We start from the raw sequence: 16,808 nt of genomic DNA on the forward strand, positions 1-16,808 counted from the left end.
GAACAGGCAAGGGGATACAGTCCCTATCTCCGTAACCACAGCACACATCCTACCTGGCTTTGGGGACTCCTAAACCCCAGGGAGGTAAAATACTTTCACTTTCCTTCCAAAAACTGAAGAGCAAAGTCTGTAGATTTCCATGAAAAACCCCAGTCCACCGCTCTTCCTCGCGTGCTTGGGTCCATTGGTGACAGTTCACGAACCACGTGGAAATGGGTCCTGCGGGGAATCCTGCCTGGGGCAGACAGGGCTCTTTCCCCCAAGCCCACACGAGGGGAAATGAAATCAAATGTAATCTAAATAAATAAAAGAGGAGAAGAAGTTATTTAGAAATCTGTGTTTACTCTGGCACGCGACTGGCCTCTACTGCTCTTGACATATTAGGAAAAAATTTTGGCAGGGGTCCACTAGACGCACTTAAAAGGCATATGTTTCTCTTCAAAATACAAGGGGCTTGGAATGCATTGTCTAAACAGAATTCTTAAGAATCTTTGATTCATTTAAAAAACATATAGAGATGTGTGTTTGTTTCACTTGCGTTAACAGTGGCATTGATTTCCTTAACTCCTTTCTCAGACCATTTGAAATCATTATTTTACTGACTATTTTTGCCAATTGTGTGGCCTTAGCAATCTATATTCCCTTTCCGGAAGACGACTCCAACGCCACCAACTCCAACCTGGTAAGTCTCAAGCCTTGCCTCGGCGTGGCTTATTGCTTGTTAGACAACTGAATGAAGGACACAGATTCGGCGTGCAAGGTGGGAGAGATGTGGGACGTGTGTTTGACAGGTGCCAAGTTTTGATGCAGTTCAGATCTTCCGGGCCATTTTGCTTTTTATTCAAATTGGCACCTGCCTTAACACAGGCTACTTTCAGAAGAATATTCCAATCAGGCTGCTGTGAGCTGTGTGTGCGTATATGCGTGTGCGAGCGGTGGGTCTTGCAAGCAGTGTGTGTTACAGATGCACTGCTTAAATCTTGAGTGCAGGTGTTCGCTGGAGAGCGCATTCTTGGATCATCAGTTGTGAGTGTTTTGAGTGCCATTGTTCCATTGTTAGGGTTTGTCTGCTTGATCATAGCATGATTGCATGATAAGTAATTTTTAGGAAGCTTTTAGCAAAGTTTTCTTTTGTGGCCAAGAGGTATCATTGAGTTAAAAATGGCTTTATTTTCTTGGGAAAGGTGGCTTGCCATTTGGATTTAAGAGAGGCCAACCCTGGCAATTTGGGGTTAGTATTTGTCCATGGAAAAAGCAGAGAGTGTGTTTACTTTTGGCTGAGTGTGAAGTCATTGCAAATGCAAAGGCCTTTGCTGGTCTGGGCATGTGAGGCCAGCTCTGGAATGCGCTTGGCAGAGCTGGGCTGCCCGAAGAGCTCCAGCAAAGCCTGCAGAGATGTCTCCACTTTCTCCTGCCCAGGCCAGGACATTGTTAGTCTTCATGTGATTTTCCCACAGCATGTTTGGTCACCAAACCCACCGACTTCCTCTGTCACTGGTGCCTGATAGTTAGCTGAGATTGAGCTCTTGGATGGGATTGATTTAGGAGAACAGGAATGTTATAGGACTCTCCTTCCTGTAGTTGTGACTTCAACTGTGGCTGTTGATGCTGTCAAGGGGGGGAAATCCCTCTTCTTCTAAACCGTTGACATTTCCAAAGAGATGAAGTCTCTCAACTTATGACCACTTTGGGGGACAGCATATAGGATATCCTGCATATCAAATCACATTATGATCCACAACAGTGGGAAATTTACAGTTCTGATGTAGCAATGAAGTAATTTTATGGTTGGGGTCATCACAACATGAGGGGCTGTATTAAAGGGTGGAAGCATTAAGAGCAACTGGACTAGATGCAGATTTTAGAGTTACACAGGTTTTCTCAGTTTTGACAATTAGTGGCAGACCTGTAGTGGGGAAAGTGTTCTGTATATGTGTGTCTAGGGTGAGGTCCTTCGGTGTCTTATGGTGAGTGTGCGGCCATGTACTGGGGATGGCTTCCGAAGGACCCAGACATAGACACCAAGTACTGAATAGTGACATGGCTGAAGTCATTATGCAGAATGCGTTTGCTGTAGTCCATGCAGCCAATGAAGGTATGACTTTGTTTCTTAAAACAAAGTTTTTCGTTTGTTTGTTTGTTTGATTGATTTGTTTTGGTTTGGTTTGGTTTTGGTTTTTCGAGACAGGATTTCTCTGTGTAGCCCTGGTTGTCCTGGAACTCACTTTGTAGACCAGGCTGGCCTCGAACTCAGAAATCCACCTGCCTCTGCCTCCCGAGTGCTGAGATTAAAGGCATGCGCCACCATGCCCAGCGACTTTGTTTCTTAAAATAAAGAAGTCTTTCCCCTGTCAGATTATTATAAGCCAAGGTGTCAACCCCCAAATGGGAGCTCCTCCTGTCGACTCTGGCTCTTCAAAGTGTTTGCCTCTCTCCCCTGTTGCCCTCCTTTGGAGCTCTGGTCCCATCCCTTAACTTGAAGGATCTTCAGAAGCAGCTCTGGTTAGGCACAGAAATCAAAGCTATTCTTAGACCAGTGCATCAGTGGATAGCTAAGCCCTGCATCTGCCTCTGGGTGAGATTGAGAGCCCATAGGTGGCAATAAGGAATCAGTGTTGAACTTGTTCTTAGGGTGACTAGCTAGCTTCAGGAGATACTGGGGGTGGGGTGGGGTTGGCGGTTTGTTTTCAGCCACACAATATCCTCCAACTAGAATTTACCAAAAAAAAAAAAAAATCAAACTGGATACTCAGTGAGAGACAGAGATCTGTCTGAAACCACGGCTCTCAAACTCTCCTGGCCGCAGGGTGGTGGGGGGAGACACATGTTCCCCAAGCTGCCCCGATTCTCTGAGTCTGGAGTAGGGCCCATAGAGCCTGCATTTTTAACAGTTTCCCTTATTGATTCTGAAGAAAGGGGGTCATGCGTTGCTCTTCATGAGCAGTGATCGAGAATGTTCTCTATTGTATGCGTGACTCCACCTTCAGCTCCCTACACAGTCGGCTTCTGTTGCCCCACAAGTCTCTCTAGGATCCAAACAGAAAGGTGACACATGCCAACTGCTGAGAGGTCTCCCACTCTGCTGGGTGCAAGAGCAACCTATGTAGTAGCAAAAGAGTGTGCCCCCCCCCCAGTGCAGAGCCTGTAAACTTCACGGGCGCGCCTGCTCCTGTGCACCGTTTCTCTTGCAGTCCTACCAGCTTCCGTCCACCCCTGGTTCTCAAGCTTTGCTTACTTTGTTAACAGATGAAAGGCAGTCCAGAGTAGAGTTATGTTTTTTGTTTTCTAAGGCAGCTCCTTCCCCTAAGTAAGTTTATGCATCATATGTGGCATCTAGCATACAGCGTTACAGTGCCTTGGTTATCTTTTCTTGATATGAGTGAAGCCCAGTGGGGCTGACCTGGCCAGCAACATGATATTTTTTTCTTTACCAATCATTGTCCTGGTGTTGACCATGCCACCCACTAAGAAGTACATCATTTATAGCACAGCTACTGTGAGCCGACCTGCCAACAGCTGTTACTCTGTAGGTAAATTCTCTGGTACCTGGTGAACAGCCTTTGCCAGCTGAGAGAACCTATTGTGCGAGCAGAATGTCCGACTCTCCCTGAACCCTGAAGTTCACAAAGACTTGGCTGGAGTTTGAATGTTAAGAAGATGTGCTGGCATTTGACTTTTTGCGGAGAACATGTGTCCTGTACTTTTCTAGGCAGGAGCCAGGCTCTGAGCATCATTAGGGAGGAAGAAAGAGCAAGAGGGGGAATATATGAGCCTGGCCTTTCTTCTCCAGAGTTTGGACTGACGAACTTGGAACACTATAGTCCCACATATTATTATTGTAAATTGGGGTGATGAAATTGTAGCCTGACCTGTTGTGAAGGTTAAATGAGTTGCTGTGGGAGAAGCAGGGAGCCATGCCCCGGTGCCCTGGTGCCCTGGTGACCAGCAAACACTTCTGTCCGTTAGAACTGAAGACCTTCACTGAGGTTTCTGGGAGTATGTTCAATCTGTTGCGCCCCGGGTTGGGGTCTGCTTTAGAAGGATTCAGAGGTGGTCAGAAGCCAGCTTCCAGGCCACCAATCTGGATATTCTGATGCATAGGAAGGGAGCCTTGGAGGGACAGTTCTGTGGACTTCAGTGCCCCTCCTGCTGCCACTAGACAGTCAGCTCGGGGTCTCCGTGTGTCCCTATCCTTGGATAGCACTAGGTTGAAGACTGGCCTGCATTTGGACTGACCCAAGTCCCGAGGTGAGTGTGAGTCCTGCTGGCCAAGTCTGAGGAATGCCTGACCATGCAGTGCCCGTGTGGGTTTCTCTACACTCGTCTCAGTGAGCTGCAGTTACTTCCAGCATCAAGTTTGCCCCAGAGAGTGAGGTGGTTCTGCATTTGCATAGCTACAACAGCGGCATGACCAACGGGCTTCAATGCTGCCATCTGTGTCATCCCAAGTCAGCAGACGCCATTTGTAAGTAAGCGATGTCCATACTGCGCAGGCGCAGGAATGAGCCCTACCGCCCCCGCTTGCCTCTCCATAGCAGGAATGAGCCACACCACCCCCACTTGCCCCTCCATACCTCTTCATTCATGTAAAGAGACAGCACAGGATGGCAGAGGGCAGCCAGTTTTAAGGTAGAGAAAGCTTATGTCAGTACACATGAAAAGACTTTCAGAGACCAAGACAGACAGACAGACAACAGCGGCAGCAGCAGCAACAAAACCAGGAGTTGGGTATAAGCAGAATCAGAATTGAAGCTGTCTTAAGAGCTGTGCTGTTCAGGAGTCAGAGCAATGGGCACTGACCTGGGAGAGACCCTCATAGTGCCCTGAGGTCACACACTTAGCCTCTTTTCTGGCAGAGAGTATGCAACACTTTTATTGCCTCTCCTCCAGGTGCCAGGAATTTGCATATACTTATAATCCCCCAGTGACACATGGCAATTTTTATTGTCTCCTTACAGTGGGTATTTAGTTCATCTTGCTCAAGCCTGGATCCCCCGTGACTGGTATGTGCCTAGTTCTGGATAAATGGCTGTTGAGTTAGTGTCCAAATGACCGAATGCCACCAGGCTTTGTGCTTCTCTCTCTGAGGACAAGGACATGGAGGTTTATAGAAGAGACCTGGTGAACAAATGGCAGAAAGAGAATTTGAGCTAAAGCTGGGACAAAATGTGGCTTGGGCCTTTTGCTCCATTGTTTGAGGAAATGCTTCAAAGATGAAACTGTGAGAGTATTAGTAGATATTTAAAAAAAATCCTACCAAAACCAAACCAAGATCAAACTTCTTGTTTTTCAAAAGCAAACTTAATACATTTGAAGTATATGAAGTTAAACAAATTGTTATAGGACTTCACTGAGCCTATCTAAAGTTTTGTGTATGTGTGTGTGTGTGTGTGTGTGTGTGTGTGTATGAGTGTGTGTGTGTGTGTATGTGTGTGTGGTGGGGGTTCTGGGAATGAAACACGGGGTCTTATGCCCATGAGGCAAGTGCCCTATACCTGAACCACGGTCCCAACCCCATCTTCTGCTTTAACACAATAGCCACAGATACAGCTGACAAATCTGTGTGGTAGAAACTTTGGGGTGCTCCACACTGGGAGCCATGTGATACTAGAGAAATTGAGATCCCTTCTTGGGATTTTAAGTCTCCTGAATTAAAGAATTTAAGAGACTCAGAAGGAAGATTGAAGTCAATTTTATTAGAATTTAAAAGGAAACCATAGGTAAGGAAAGCTGTGGCTTCCCCAGAAGAGGGAGGTGAGAGGAGGAAGAGAGAAAGCCATGACCTTCTACTTTCCATTTCCACGTGGCGGGTCAGCAAGCAGCCGCCTGGCAAAGGGGCCGGGCTTAGCTTTAGAGAAAGAATGAAAAGTCCCAAGTCTATAGAAAGCATACTTAAGCTCTGGACAGCACCCACAAGAAGGAGAAGGAAGAGCTCTGACTCTAGACTCAGAAAGGACAGAACTAATAGAGCCTCACGGTAGCTGCAGAGGGACTATGCAAGAGGCAGGAGGATCTCTAGGAGTTCAAGGCCAGGCTGGTCTACAGGGTGTTTCCATGACAGCCAAGGCTATATAGAGAAGCACAGACTTTAAAAACAGACAGACAAACAAACAAGAAAACAGTGACTATGCAGAGAGCAAAGACTCCTGGAAGGAAAAGCATGGGGTCTCATTAAGATAATAATTACTCCTGCCACCCGCTCCCACCCACTACCCTGAGGGGTGTTTCTTAGCCAGTCAACCTGGATTAACCGTGTGCTTTGTGTGCCTTGGAAAGTTGGGTCTCTGTTTAGGCCAAAGGCAGACTATGCTCTCCAGCCTATGAAGAACCAGCCTTCCCTCTTTGGGCCTCCAGTGCTGCTGTGCATTTATGTGTGCAGTTGTTGCCCTGTATGCTTCTGACCACAAATATATTTAGATATTGTAGATGGGCTAGATATGTTTGTTGCTCCATTTTATTGATTGCACCAATGCTCAGAGGATATAATTATTTGCCCATGGAAGGTTAGTGCACAGTGATAACGGGATATGGAGATGCTGTTTTCTGCTTGTCTGTGTCCTTATCCGCTGGGCCACAGGTGTCTGTGTCCCCATGGCTTTTGGAACTCCCATTTCTGGGCCAGGAAGAGGAAGTGGAAGCTCCTGCCGTCACCACAGCTTGAGGAGGAACGGGTTGCTCAGAACATTTCTTGGTAATTTTTATCACCAAGATGTATTTTGAAGCATAGAGGTTTAAACCATAAAGGTGCTTAATCCAAGGGCCGTGCGTACATCAGAAGAACAGATCTGGGTTTGGTCTGGGACCTGGTAAGGTAAGGGTGGGGAAACCCAGCAGAGAGCATGGCAATTGAAGTGGGTGGTAAGATAGATGTGGGGTTAATCCACCCTCAGGGTGCCTAGGCTATTGTTCGACTTGGTGTTTGCACACTAAATATTTCAGAGGGAGCAGGCGGTGCCTGCCTTGCATTTGCCTGTGGATAGACACACAGGAGGAAATAGTCTGAAGTCTAAAGATGATGACCCTTGCTCTGTTTTCATCCTTATTCATCTTTCAGTCATTCTCGCTCATCCTCATCCATTCTAGGGAAAATCCTACCTTGAGTTGAGTCCTCACGAGATGGGACCTTTCCTTGGGTACCAAACTCCTTGGAACTTATATTTACATAAAGAAAACTGTTCTAGAATATGAAATGACAATCCCTGGGTCCATCAGAGAAGAGCAGTGACATCATTTTATTCTCCTTTTGGGGACCGCATCATCACTGAGAGAGTCAGCTTTTAGACCTGCAGTAATATTGTGGGGACTGGCAGTGTGCAGTGTGCCTTTGAAGTGTGTCAGAGTGTGAAAAAAGGTTTTGGGTCCGCTGCTCCAGTTCCCACCACCTTCCCTTGCTGTTCCTCTCCTGTGGAAGTTCATCACGTGGTCCTTGCTAGCAATGTGCAAAGCAAAGGAAGGAAGGTAGGTAGATAGATGCTGATGGCTGGCTTACACATGAATGGACTGTATTAGCTCTGGGGACTCGGCAGCACTGATTTGGGCTTCTCAGTTCCTTTCTCCCACTGCTCCCTCTGTTCTCCCTGGTTCCTGTGTGATTGAGACACTTGGATCCGTGCCTCCTGACAACTTTAATGTCGGCACGTACACTGTTGGCACCGCCTGGAGTACATGACATGTGTTAGCTCATTTAGTCTTTCCAGCAACTCCAGCAGACTTCTGCTCTAGTTGTAAGCATCCCTCTACTTATTTATTTATGTTTTTACCGACATGCAGTATGGGTACATTATTTGTCGTAGTCTTCCTCTTTTAAAGATGAAGGAGAGGCAGAGGGACACAAGATCACCTGCCTGAGATCACAGGCTGGGAATCGAAGCCCTAGTCCTGTGGTCCCATCTGAGCAGGTGGCTCCCGAGTCTGTACCCTTGACTGCTGTGTGGCATGACCTCTCTGAGGTGTGGGTCTCCTTAGGAAAATGGTACTTTCTTGGAGCCTGTGACTAGTGAGTGTACCATGGGCACTGTTGTCTCTTACCAGGGACACCGAAGGAGGAGCTGCAGTCCTTGTCAGGAGTGGAGCTCCTCAGGGTGTGCTGTGTCTCTGACTGTCCTAGGGTCAGGCCATTTCAAACTCTCACTTGTCTACCAGAGGAAGGTCCAGATCATCCACTGGCTTCTCAGAAGTATCTGTGGCTTTGAGGTCTGACTTCCCTCTGGATCAGCGGGACTCATATTAGTTAAGGTCCTTGGTCACATAGGGCTCTGGGCCTTCTCTGAAGCAAAGCATATAGTATGAACTGGAGTGAGGGCCAGACTTCCTGAGACAGGATTGGAGCGAGAGAGAGAGAGAGCAAGAGAGAGAGAGAGAGAGAGATGAGAGAGAGAGAAATGAGGAAGAGAGAGAGGGAGAGGGAGAGGGAGGGAGGGAGGCAGGGAGGGAGGGAGGGAGAGAGAGAGAGAGAGAGAGAGAGAGAGAGAGAGAGAGAGAGAGAGAGAGAGAGAGAGAGACCCTCCCTCTCGGGACCTGTCAATACTTGTGTGGTGGTAGGTCTGGGAACATCAGATAGGAGAACGCAAGGATATCCAGCTGTAGGCATCCATCCTAAGGGTATCCTTTCCCTACTTTTCAAGGTCTAAGAGGGCTCCTCTACAGCCCCTTTATACAGTAAGGCTTCACTGAAGACGTTTGAGCAGCCCAGGTACTTTGAAAATACCACTGAGCTGAGCTAACAGGCTATGTGCTGGACAATGAGGAAGTTGAATGGCCTGTTATGGTCCTGGGGTGTGTCCCACCTCTGCCACTGACTACCAGTTAGGCCTTGTCACTACACTGCCTTGCACTTGAGATTTCTAAGTTGTGAAATACAGGTACTAACTCAGCGAGCTGTGGCGGGTCACTCGGGAGGATGTTTAGGAATGATGGGAAAGGCGCACAACGACTTGCACCTGTGCTTCCTGCTCCTATCAGAGCCACGTGGCTATTCTGTCTTTGGAATTTTTACTCTGCTTTTCTGGCACATTCCTCTGTGAACCTTTTCCCTTAGCCTCAAGATAACTTAGAGATATAAAAGAAAGAAAGCTAGGTTCCAAATTTAGCTCCTGACCTTTCTAAGATGGATGCAGAGCACTGTGGCTGTCACCTGCTTGCTGGAGAGCTGGCCGGACTGCTTCAGTTGGGAAAGTACTTTGGTAGGTGTGCAGTCTGGAATGACTGTCCCTTACTCTGTGGCTAGAGGGCTCATGCATATACTTATTTCTTTTGGATCCAGCTTAGTTCTCACCCTTTGCATCTGGAATGACCCATTACACTCCAGAATAACTTCATTTTATCCTGATCGGTCTGCAAAGACTATTTTCAAATAAAGTCACGTTCCCAGGCTTGAGAATGGGATCATAAATAGACCTTTCTGAGGGACATAGTTCAGCATCTGCTCACAGGAAATGGGAGCAGGGATCACATGCACACACAACCTAGTGCAGTGCCTGGAAGCAGTAGGAGCCTCAGGAGTGACTGCCCAGCCTTGGCTGTGCTATTGTTGGGATGGTGTGGGCCGAGAGTACACTTCTCCAGGGAGGGTAGGTCTGATGGACCTATACTTTTAGTATCACTATCAGTTATCTCTGGGCTCCTTCCTTGACCCTTGCTGAGTGGCCAAGGGCTAGCATTTGCCTTCCGTGTGTCCAGAAGAGTATAGTTAACTGGTTCTGAGATATTTTGGACATCTGTGCCTCCTTTTCTGATGAATAAGCTCGCTGACAAGATACTGGTGTATCCTTGTGCACACTGATTCAAATGCTTATTGGATGGCAGCTGTGTTCATGGAATGTGTTGGGAATACAAAGTTGCACAAAGAAGGCTGGCCAGCCTCATGGGGAAGTCTCTAGTTTCCTCTGGTCACTACCCTAATAGTAAGGTTGATTCTTGCAATTCTGAAAGAGGGGAATTCAGTAGACACACAGTAGTGAGTCAGGAGTCAAGATTACTTCGAGCTAGCAAGGATACACGCTGTAGGCAGAGTGGGCTGAACTGAGCAGCTATCCTAGAAGGGTGCTTTTATCCCTCTTCCTATTACCCTCTCCCCTGTGTCTCTCTCAGCAGAGGCACTTCTAGGGAAAGAACTGTTTTTCTGGGAAGCCCATTCTATACATAATTCTCAGTAAATATATAAAGATGCAAGAGTATGCATAGAGGCTTAAGCACTCTTAACGTTGAAGTATCTACTTGGGAAAGGGCAGGGGCACTCTGTGCACACTCCTCTGGCTAGGAAGTCTTGAAGTCGCTCAAATTTGACCTAGCTCTTATGGACCAGGATCGCTCATTGCCCCTTGCATCCTGTTTTTGAGGCCCTGAGCTGGCCCATCTAGAATGGATTGTCGTGACTATCTTCACACTTTGACCACCATTCAGGCACCACCATTATGTTTATATTTTGTTTTAGGGTCCTGAGTAGGAGCACCTGTCATCCTGTAGTCTTTTCTTGGGAGGATGTTGGATCATCCCCAGAGCTAACCTCCTGCCTAACACAAGATCCTTCTGGAGCCCTGTTTGGTGATGTTGCCAGAAACCCAGTAGGCAGAGTTGTAAATAAAATAAGCGCAGAGCATCATAGACAGCACAAAAGAGGCAAAGGGAGAGCTGTGTTAAGAGTTGGCAGGGGGTAAGCATGGCAGGGCTCCCTGTGGAGGTGTCACAGGAACCAGGGCAGAGAGATAGGAGTGAGGAGCCAAGTGGGCAGCAAGCTGTGGAGAATCCTGGTGCAAAGCAGAGCAGGGCAAGGACTCCACGGTGGAGTAACTCAGAGTAGCTCTCACACCGAGAGTCGGCTACACGGCTTGAGCTGGGGCAGAGGTGCCTCGGCCCTGATGAGGCATCTGGAGTTTGTGCCACGGGATGGGATGGTGGTTAGTTGTCTGCCACCAGCCTCCAAAGGAGCAGGTGTCCCTGTGGGGCTAGAAGAAGCTCCAATAACTGAGTGACTGCAGGACCCTTTGCTTCTGTGGCTTCCAGCGGGCCAGAGAAGATCGCACTGAGGGAACACCCTGGGAGGCACAAGAAGGGAAGACAGTCTTAGAAAATGTGCCCCAATGGAGAGGGACACGGCGGTGACTCCTGGCATGAGAATTCCCATTTCTGTACACTGGGATTTGGTGACCTAGACCTCATTTGCCTCGTTGACAAGGGGACCCCCAAGTGTCTGTGTGTCTAGATGCCCTTGGTTGTCATCCATCTGGCTGGAGGGGGGGCATTCCTATCCCCAACTCGTTCTTTGCCATTTATAATTGTATAAATGAAAATCAGATGTTTAAATGTTCAGTGTGCTTTAGTTCTGAGGGCTCCTCTTTGTGGTATCCATGGCCACGGTATACCTTTTATTTCAGGCGTATTCATTTGTATCACACTTGTTTTCCAGCCTTTGCTGGCCAAGTGTCACTGAATCGGGCACCTGTTATGTTCTAATCCCTGGGCCAGGGGCATCCAGTTATAAAAGATATAGCATGCACTGGCCTATGAGCTTTATGAGGACAGCCAGAGAATGGTTCAAAGTGATGTGGAGGGTCAGGTATGACCAAGCTAGTGGTTTGGTGGAAAGCGTGCGTTTCCTGGCATTTCTCTTTCTTTCCTCAATTTGCTTAATGATCATTTCTTGCTAATGGTGCTTTAAGGAGTCTGGAGAGGCCCCAAATTGCAGAGGAAAGTGCTAACAGGAAGAGAAGTGCTGACCTGGCTCTGTGCCCCAGGGCAGGTCTCTTAACCTCCCGAGCCTCAGTTTCCACGTGTTACTTAGGGCTAATTACACCTACTTAACTACAGGCTTCTGCGAGGAGCATTATCTCATTAGAGATAATGTTCTTAAAAGTGCTTTGAAATTTTGTGTAGCGTTTTTCAAATGCTAAGCATTGTCATATTTATAATCGACTGCTACTAATTCTGCACCAGAGGTAGTGAAGAAAGAAGAGGCCGTTGTTATCGCCGTGGCTCTGCCACAGCTGGGTACTGGGATGTGTTTGGATGGATGGACCACGCAGGGAAAGGCCATGCGTCAGCCTTGGAAGAACTCATGGTCAGACAGGGAGACAAGCAGTAGAAAAGGAGCCATGAATAGGTCTTTGAGAGGCTGTGGCTCATTCTTTGCCTGTCGTCAGGAAAGGCTGTCATGGGAAGGAGACACCTGAACTTAGCTGCCACTAACAGGAGAAGAATTAACTTGGGACTATTATTAATCAAATGAATATTTATTGGATAACAAACAGTGTGTGTCAGGAGATATGGAAATACATTTTGTTTGGGGAATCAAATACTTCCAAAGAGAAGGTAAACAAGGCTACAGTATTTCTTCTTAACTGCAGAGCACGGAAGGGCTAGGTGCCGTGGGAGCCAGAGGGGCACCTTGTTTGGGCCTGAGATTCCATGGGAAAGGTTCGGAAGGCAGGATGTTCTACCAGAAGAGCCCCCTAGGCTTTTACTGGTACCTATCCCTTGTTCACAGCCTAGTCCTAGTGGGCTTGCTTTCCATAGTCAGTAGTTCCTGTCCACACGCTTAGTAGGAGAAGCATGAAGAAAGCAACTTTGCAGCCTCCCCACTGTGCCCTTTGTGGGTCTAAGGGCTTTGTAGGGATCTGGCTGTGAATTTTAGTGATCCTGACTCACTCAGGGTACATGCCTCAGGGTTTGTGACCTGAGCCATGGCCAAGTGTTGGGGAAGAGGAGCAAGGGAAAGGACTGGCAGATGGGAGTGTGGAGAGTCTGTGTACATCCTGAGATGGTTTAGGAAAGGGGGTACCACTCTCTACGGGATCAGTGGGTCTTCCTGTTATCACAGATTGGTTCTACTGAAGACTCAGCTCTATCCTGGCTCTGTCCTTGTTCCCTACCCTTGATCTATAAAGCACAAGGCTCCAGGGTGAGGACAGCAGTGGGAAATGACAATATCCAGCACAGCTTCGTGACTGTGCCTGGAGTGCCATGGCCTGCTTCTTTAGTGTTTAGAGACTTCAAAAGGATCCAACTAACGTGGGGGAGCTAGGCTGACCAGAGAGGAGGGGTTGGAGACAGAACACTGCCCCACTGCAGGAGAGGAGAGGAAAGTGGATGTAAATCCTACCCCATGTGCCATCATCCTGCCCTGTGTGCTGTCCTGCCCCGTGAGCCAGGCCAGGTACCAGAGAGCCAGCTCGACTACTCCTGTGTGACCTCAATACAATGGAAGGATTATTGACAACATCTTTAAGCAGCAGAATGCCAATTCCAGCAAAGCAGGCTCTTGGCTTGATTTGGCACTGGACATCACCAAAACACTCATTTGCTAAATACTTCCCAAGGGCATGTCAAACCATTTTATGACATGAAACAGGTTATTCTCTACCAACTTAGACCGAATGGTGATCAGAAGGGAGAACTTCAGATGTCACTGGAGAAATGGGGATGGGAGGCAGAAGAAAAAGTGTGTGTCCTAGGATAAGAATGTGTAATAGGCGCTGAGAGGAAGTACCCTGACACAGTTAAAGGAGATCACTTCCTGCCATCTCCAACTTCACATGGGCTGAGCTTTGGTAATTAAATAGGCAGAAGGTTTCCTTCCAGGTGAATCATTTAGAAAAGTTACTCCCTAATGTGTGCTTTTCGTGTTCTTTATCACTGATCATGGAATCGGCCACCACGAGTGTGCAAAACAGCACTGGAAAACAGCATACCTGGGTACATCTGGGAAGAATTGGGAATGATGCCAAGGATGGGGAATTCAGGCAACTTCTGGGGCTGTGTTACTGTTTGTATGCTTACAGGCATGAACAGACAGTTATGCCCAGACAGGCTGACAGATACACATGCATGCACACATATTTTTATAATACACATGGAGTCCTGCAAGTAAGGAAGCCATTGAAAGGTCATGTATGAGGATGGACAAAGGCCCACATGCATGGGTCTGCAGCAAACCTGCACAAAGCTTTGTGACCCGAGCCTGGCAGGTCATCATGGAGGTGTTGCCAGCATATATCACATTACAATACAGCTTTGCAAAGACCTGCCATAAAGACACAGTGATATTAAGAGTCACGCCATACACTAAATAAATAAATAAACAAACAAACAAGTAAATAAATAAAATAAAAAATCAGAACTTGTCTTCTAGCCACTGCTCAACAACTGCACATTATCATTTTGTGTATTTTGCTAAGCCCCCCTCCCCCTGCCAGCCCAGGCTCCTGATTCTGAGGAGTACATTATAGTCTTAGGTGCCCTGTGTCACATCTTCTCTTTAGCCCCCAATTACCATTAGTTAGACAAGTATCACGTAAAGTATTTGCCAGAAACCTTTCCATTTCTAATTTTGTAATCTTTAATCCCAGTAACAAGTTTGCATCTGAGATGTTTTCAGTCCTCATTCATCAATGAGGAACCAAGACATCAAAGAATCAATTCAGAGGCAAAGTGGCTTCCCTAGGAGGTTGCAAGGACCACACATCTAGGAGTTGGAGGCACCAAGAATTGAACCAAAATTCTGTTATTCAAATCACATGGGGCTTATTCTTCGCAGGGTATGGAGCCTTCTGCTTCCATGTCTACCCCAGATAATGGAGTAAAAAGGGTTTGAGGAAGATGTATGTGCGTTTTGGTGTCCGTGACTGCAAGAAGGAGTATGAACAGGGCGAGCTGTGGATCATACCTCTGTCTTCTGGCCCTGTGCACCCCTCAAGGTGGCTTTCTGGGGACCCTTGCTTTGCATCCTGTCTGGATCAGCCTTCTTTCTTTCTTACTCTTCTTCCTCCTCCTTCTCCCATCCTTCCTCTTTTTTGCCTTGTGGTGATGCACAGACAGAATCAGTTTCTCTTGAGATGATATGCGTTGACTTGGGAAGTGATGTTTAGATGTGGGCAGATGTGGTTCTTTTGGCCGGAGGTCACTTGAGCCGCAGCAGAAGCCATACAAGGCGACATTGGGAGAAGAAAGGTGTGACGCCTTAGACACCCGTTCAGCTCGCTTCATCCAGGACTTGCGAAGTGTGCTCGGATGTCTGAGATTGAGGGAGAAAGGATAGCTAAACTGCCTGGAGAGTTTTGTGCCTTATTCTCTTGACCCTGTCGCAGTGCACACTGATGCACATGTTCAGACCAGGGAAGAATCAGGCAGAGTATTCATCTCTCCCAGGCTCACAGCCAAAGGAATGAGAACGACTTGGCAAGATATCATGGGAAATGTCATGGTCCCTTCTGGACTCACTTAAAAAGCCCAAGACCCATTTACTTTTGATTTCAAGACATTTCTATTTATAGTGTTTCGGGAAGCTGGAGTCTAGGAAGATCCTAGCTGTAGGAGTTGTCAGTTGCATACAGCGGGTTTCTGCCTTTTCAGGTTTCACAGCGCCATAGCCTTGACCTTAAATGCTCCCTAATGACACATGTTAAAGGCATGGTCCCAGGATGGCACTTTGGGAAAGTATTGAGACCTGTAAGAAATACGGCTCAGTGGGACATCATGTAGTTTCTGTGAGTGTGCCCTTAAGGGGGACAGTGAGCCTGAGGCACATCCCCCTTTTGATGTGTTTCGTTCGTCTATATACTTAACACTATGACATGCTCCTGACCACATCCCAGAGTCATGGGGCTAACACCCAGAGGTTGGAACCTCCAAAAATTATGAGCTGAAGTGAACTCTCTGTCTTTTGTATCTTAGTTATCTTCTATGTTTGTTATGGTGACAGAGAACACCGAATGTTAGTTTTCCCAAGTGCTTTATGAACGACTTCGTCAGAATGTTTTATATTAGGACTGTCTTTGAGAAGAGATGGTACCTGGATCATATGGGAGGAGAATTTCCTTCAGCTTGGGGCAGGGAATGGGGCCTGGCTAGAAGAAAGCCAATCCTAACTGGAGAGGGCAGTTCTTCTTAGGCATGTGCCCAGGCTAGTGCAAACCCCAAAGCAGGGCTGCCAAGGAGCCAGAGGCTGCTGAATGGAATGTCAGTAAGCCAGAGGCTCAAGAATGTGGACAGTGGGCAGGGCTTGAAATGAAGCTAGCTTTCTGAGTGAGGGCAAGGCAGCCAGCAGGAAGCAAGATTAGGACCCAGATGTGACCCAGTGACATAAGTAAGAACACAGACTATGTAAGAAGCAGTCAGAGGTCCTGCAAGAAGCCCAGACCACAGATCAGTCATGGGCTCATGGACTCTGGGAGTGGAGGAGTGGGGGACAGTGTCACAGCCCTCAGAAAGGAGCTGGCAGTCTTGTTCACCAGCCTGGGAACTTTCCATGTTTGTAAGGAGGGGGTTTGGGTAGGATGGGAGCTTGCAGATTAAGGTGGGGCAAGGTAGGCTGGAGTATTAAGGAGAAGCAGCAATTGTTCTCTCTCCTTAGAAGACTTAGACAAAGCCAAATTTATTCTCTCTAAAGCTTGATAGGGGAAAGCTTTGGGGAAAACTCTGGGGCCTGAGCTGGAGTAGATGTTTGTTTAAGTGGTTGGCACACATCTTTAATCTGGCACTTGTGAGGCAGAGACAGGCAGGCCTCTGTGAATTTGAGGCTAACCTGAACTACATAGTAAGGTTCAGGCCAGCCAAGGTTCTACACTGTCTGTCTCAGCACACACACACACACACACACACACACACCCCACCCCCACCAGTGATATCAGGAACTTAAGCTTTCATTTTCTTCTTTTAGGCATAGAGGTGGCAACTCTCTTTCCATCTTGTTTCCTGTTCTGTCAATCTCTTAGTATTTGCATAGTGTGCCCTGAAGAGTAGAACACTTGGGTAAACCTCTTGGGAAGACGGGGTATAAAACCCAGTGGTGACTGTTATCTCTGGGAAGGTGCCAA

At 47.4% G+C, this 16,808-nt stretch overlaps 1 protein-coding gene across 15 annotated transcripts in view; it reads left to right on the forward strand.

Moving 5' to 3' along the window:
• Positions 1 to 16,808, forward strand: part of Cacna1c (calcium voltage-gated channel subunit alpha1 C) — a 623,917-nt gene that overhangs the window by 154,400 nt on the left and 452,709 nt on the right. For all 15 annotated transcript variants that reach the window (XM_085840086.1, XM_085840073.1, XM_085840074.1 and 12 more), the window contains exon 3: positions 577 to 682. In XM_085840086.1, the coding sequence (XP_085696212.1) occupies positions 577 to 682 (106 nt within the window). The remainder of the gene's footprint in view (positions 1 to 576; positions 683 to 16,808) is intronic.

Source organism: Mus caroli, unplaced genomic scaffold (assembly GCF_978045245.1).
Source record: "Mus caroli unplaced genomic scaffold, Mus_caroli_1 scaffold_7, whole genome shotgun sequence".
Lineage (NCBI taxonomy): Eukaryota > Metazoa > Chordata > Mammalia > Rodentia > Muridae > Mus > Mus caroli.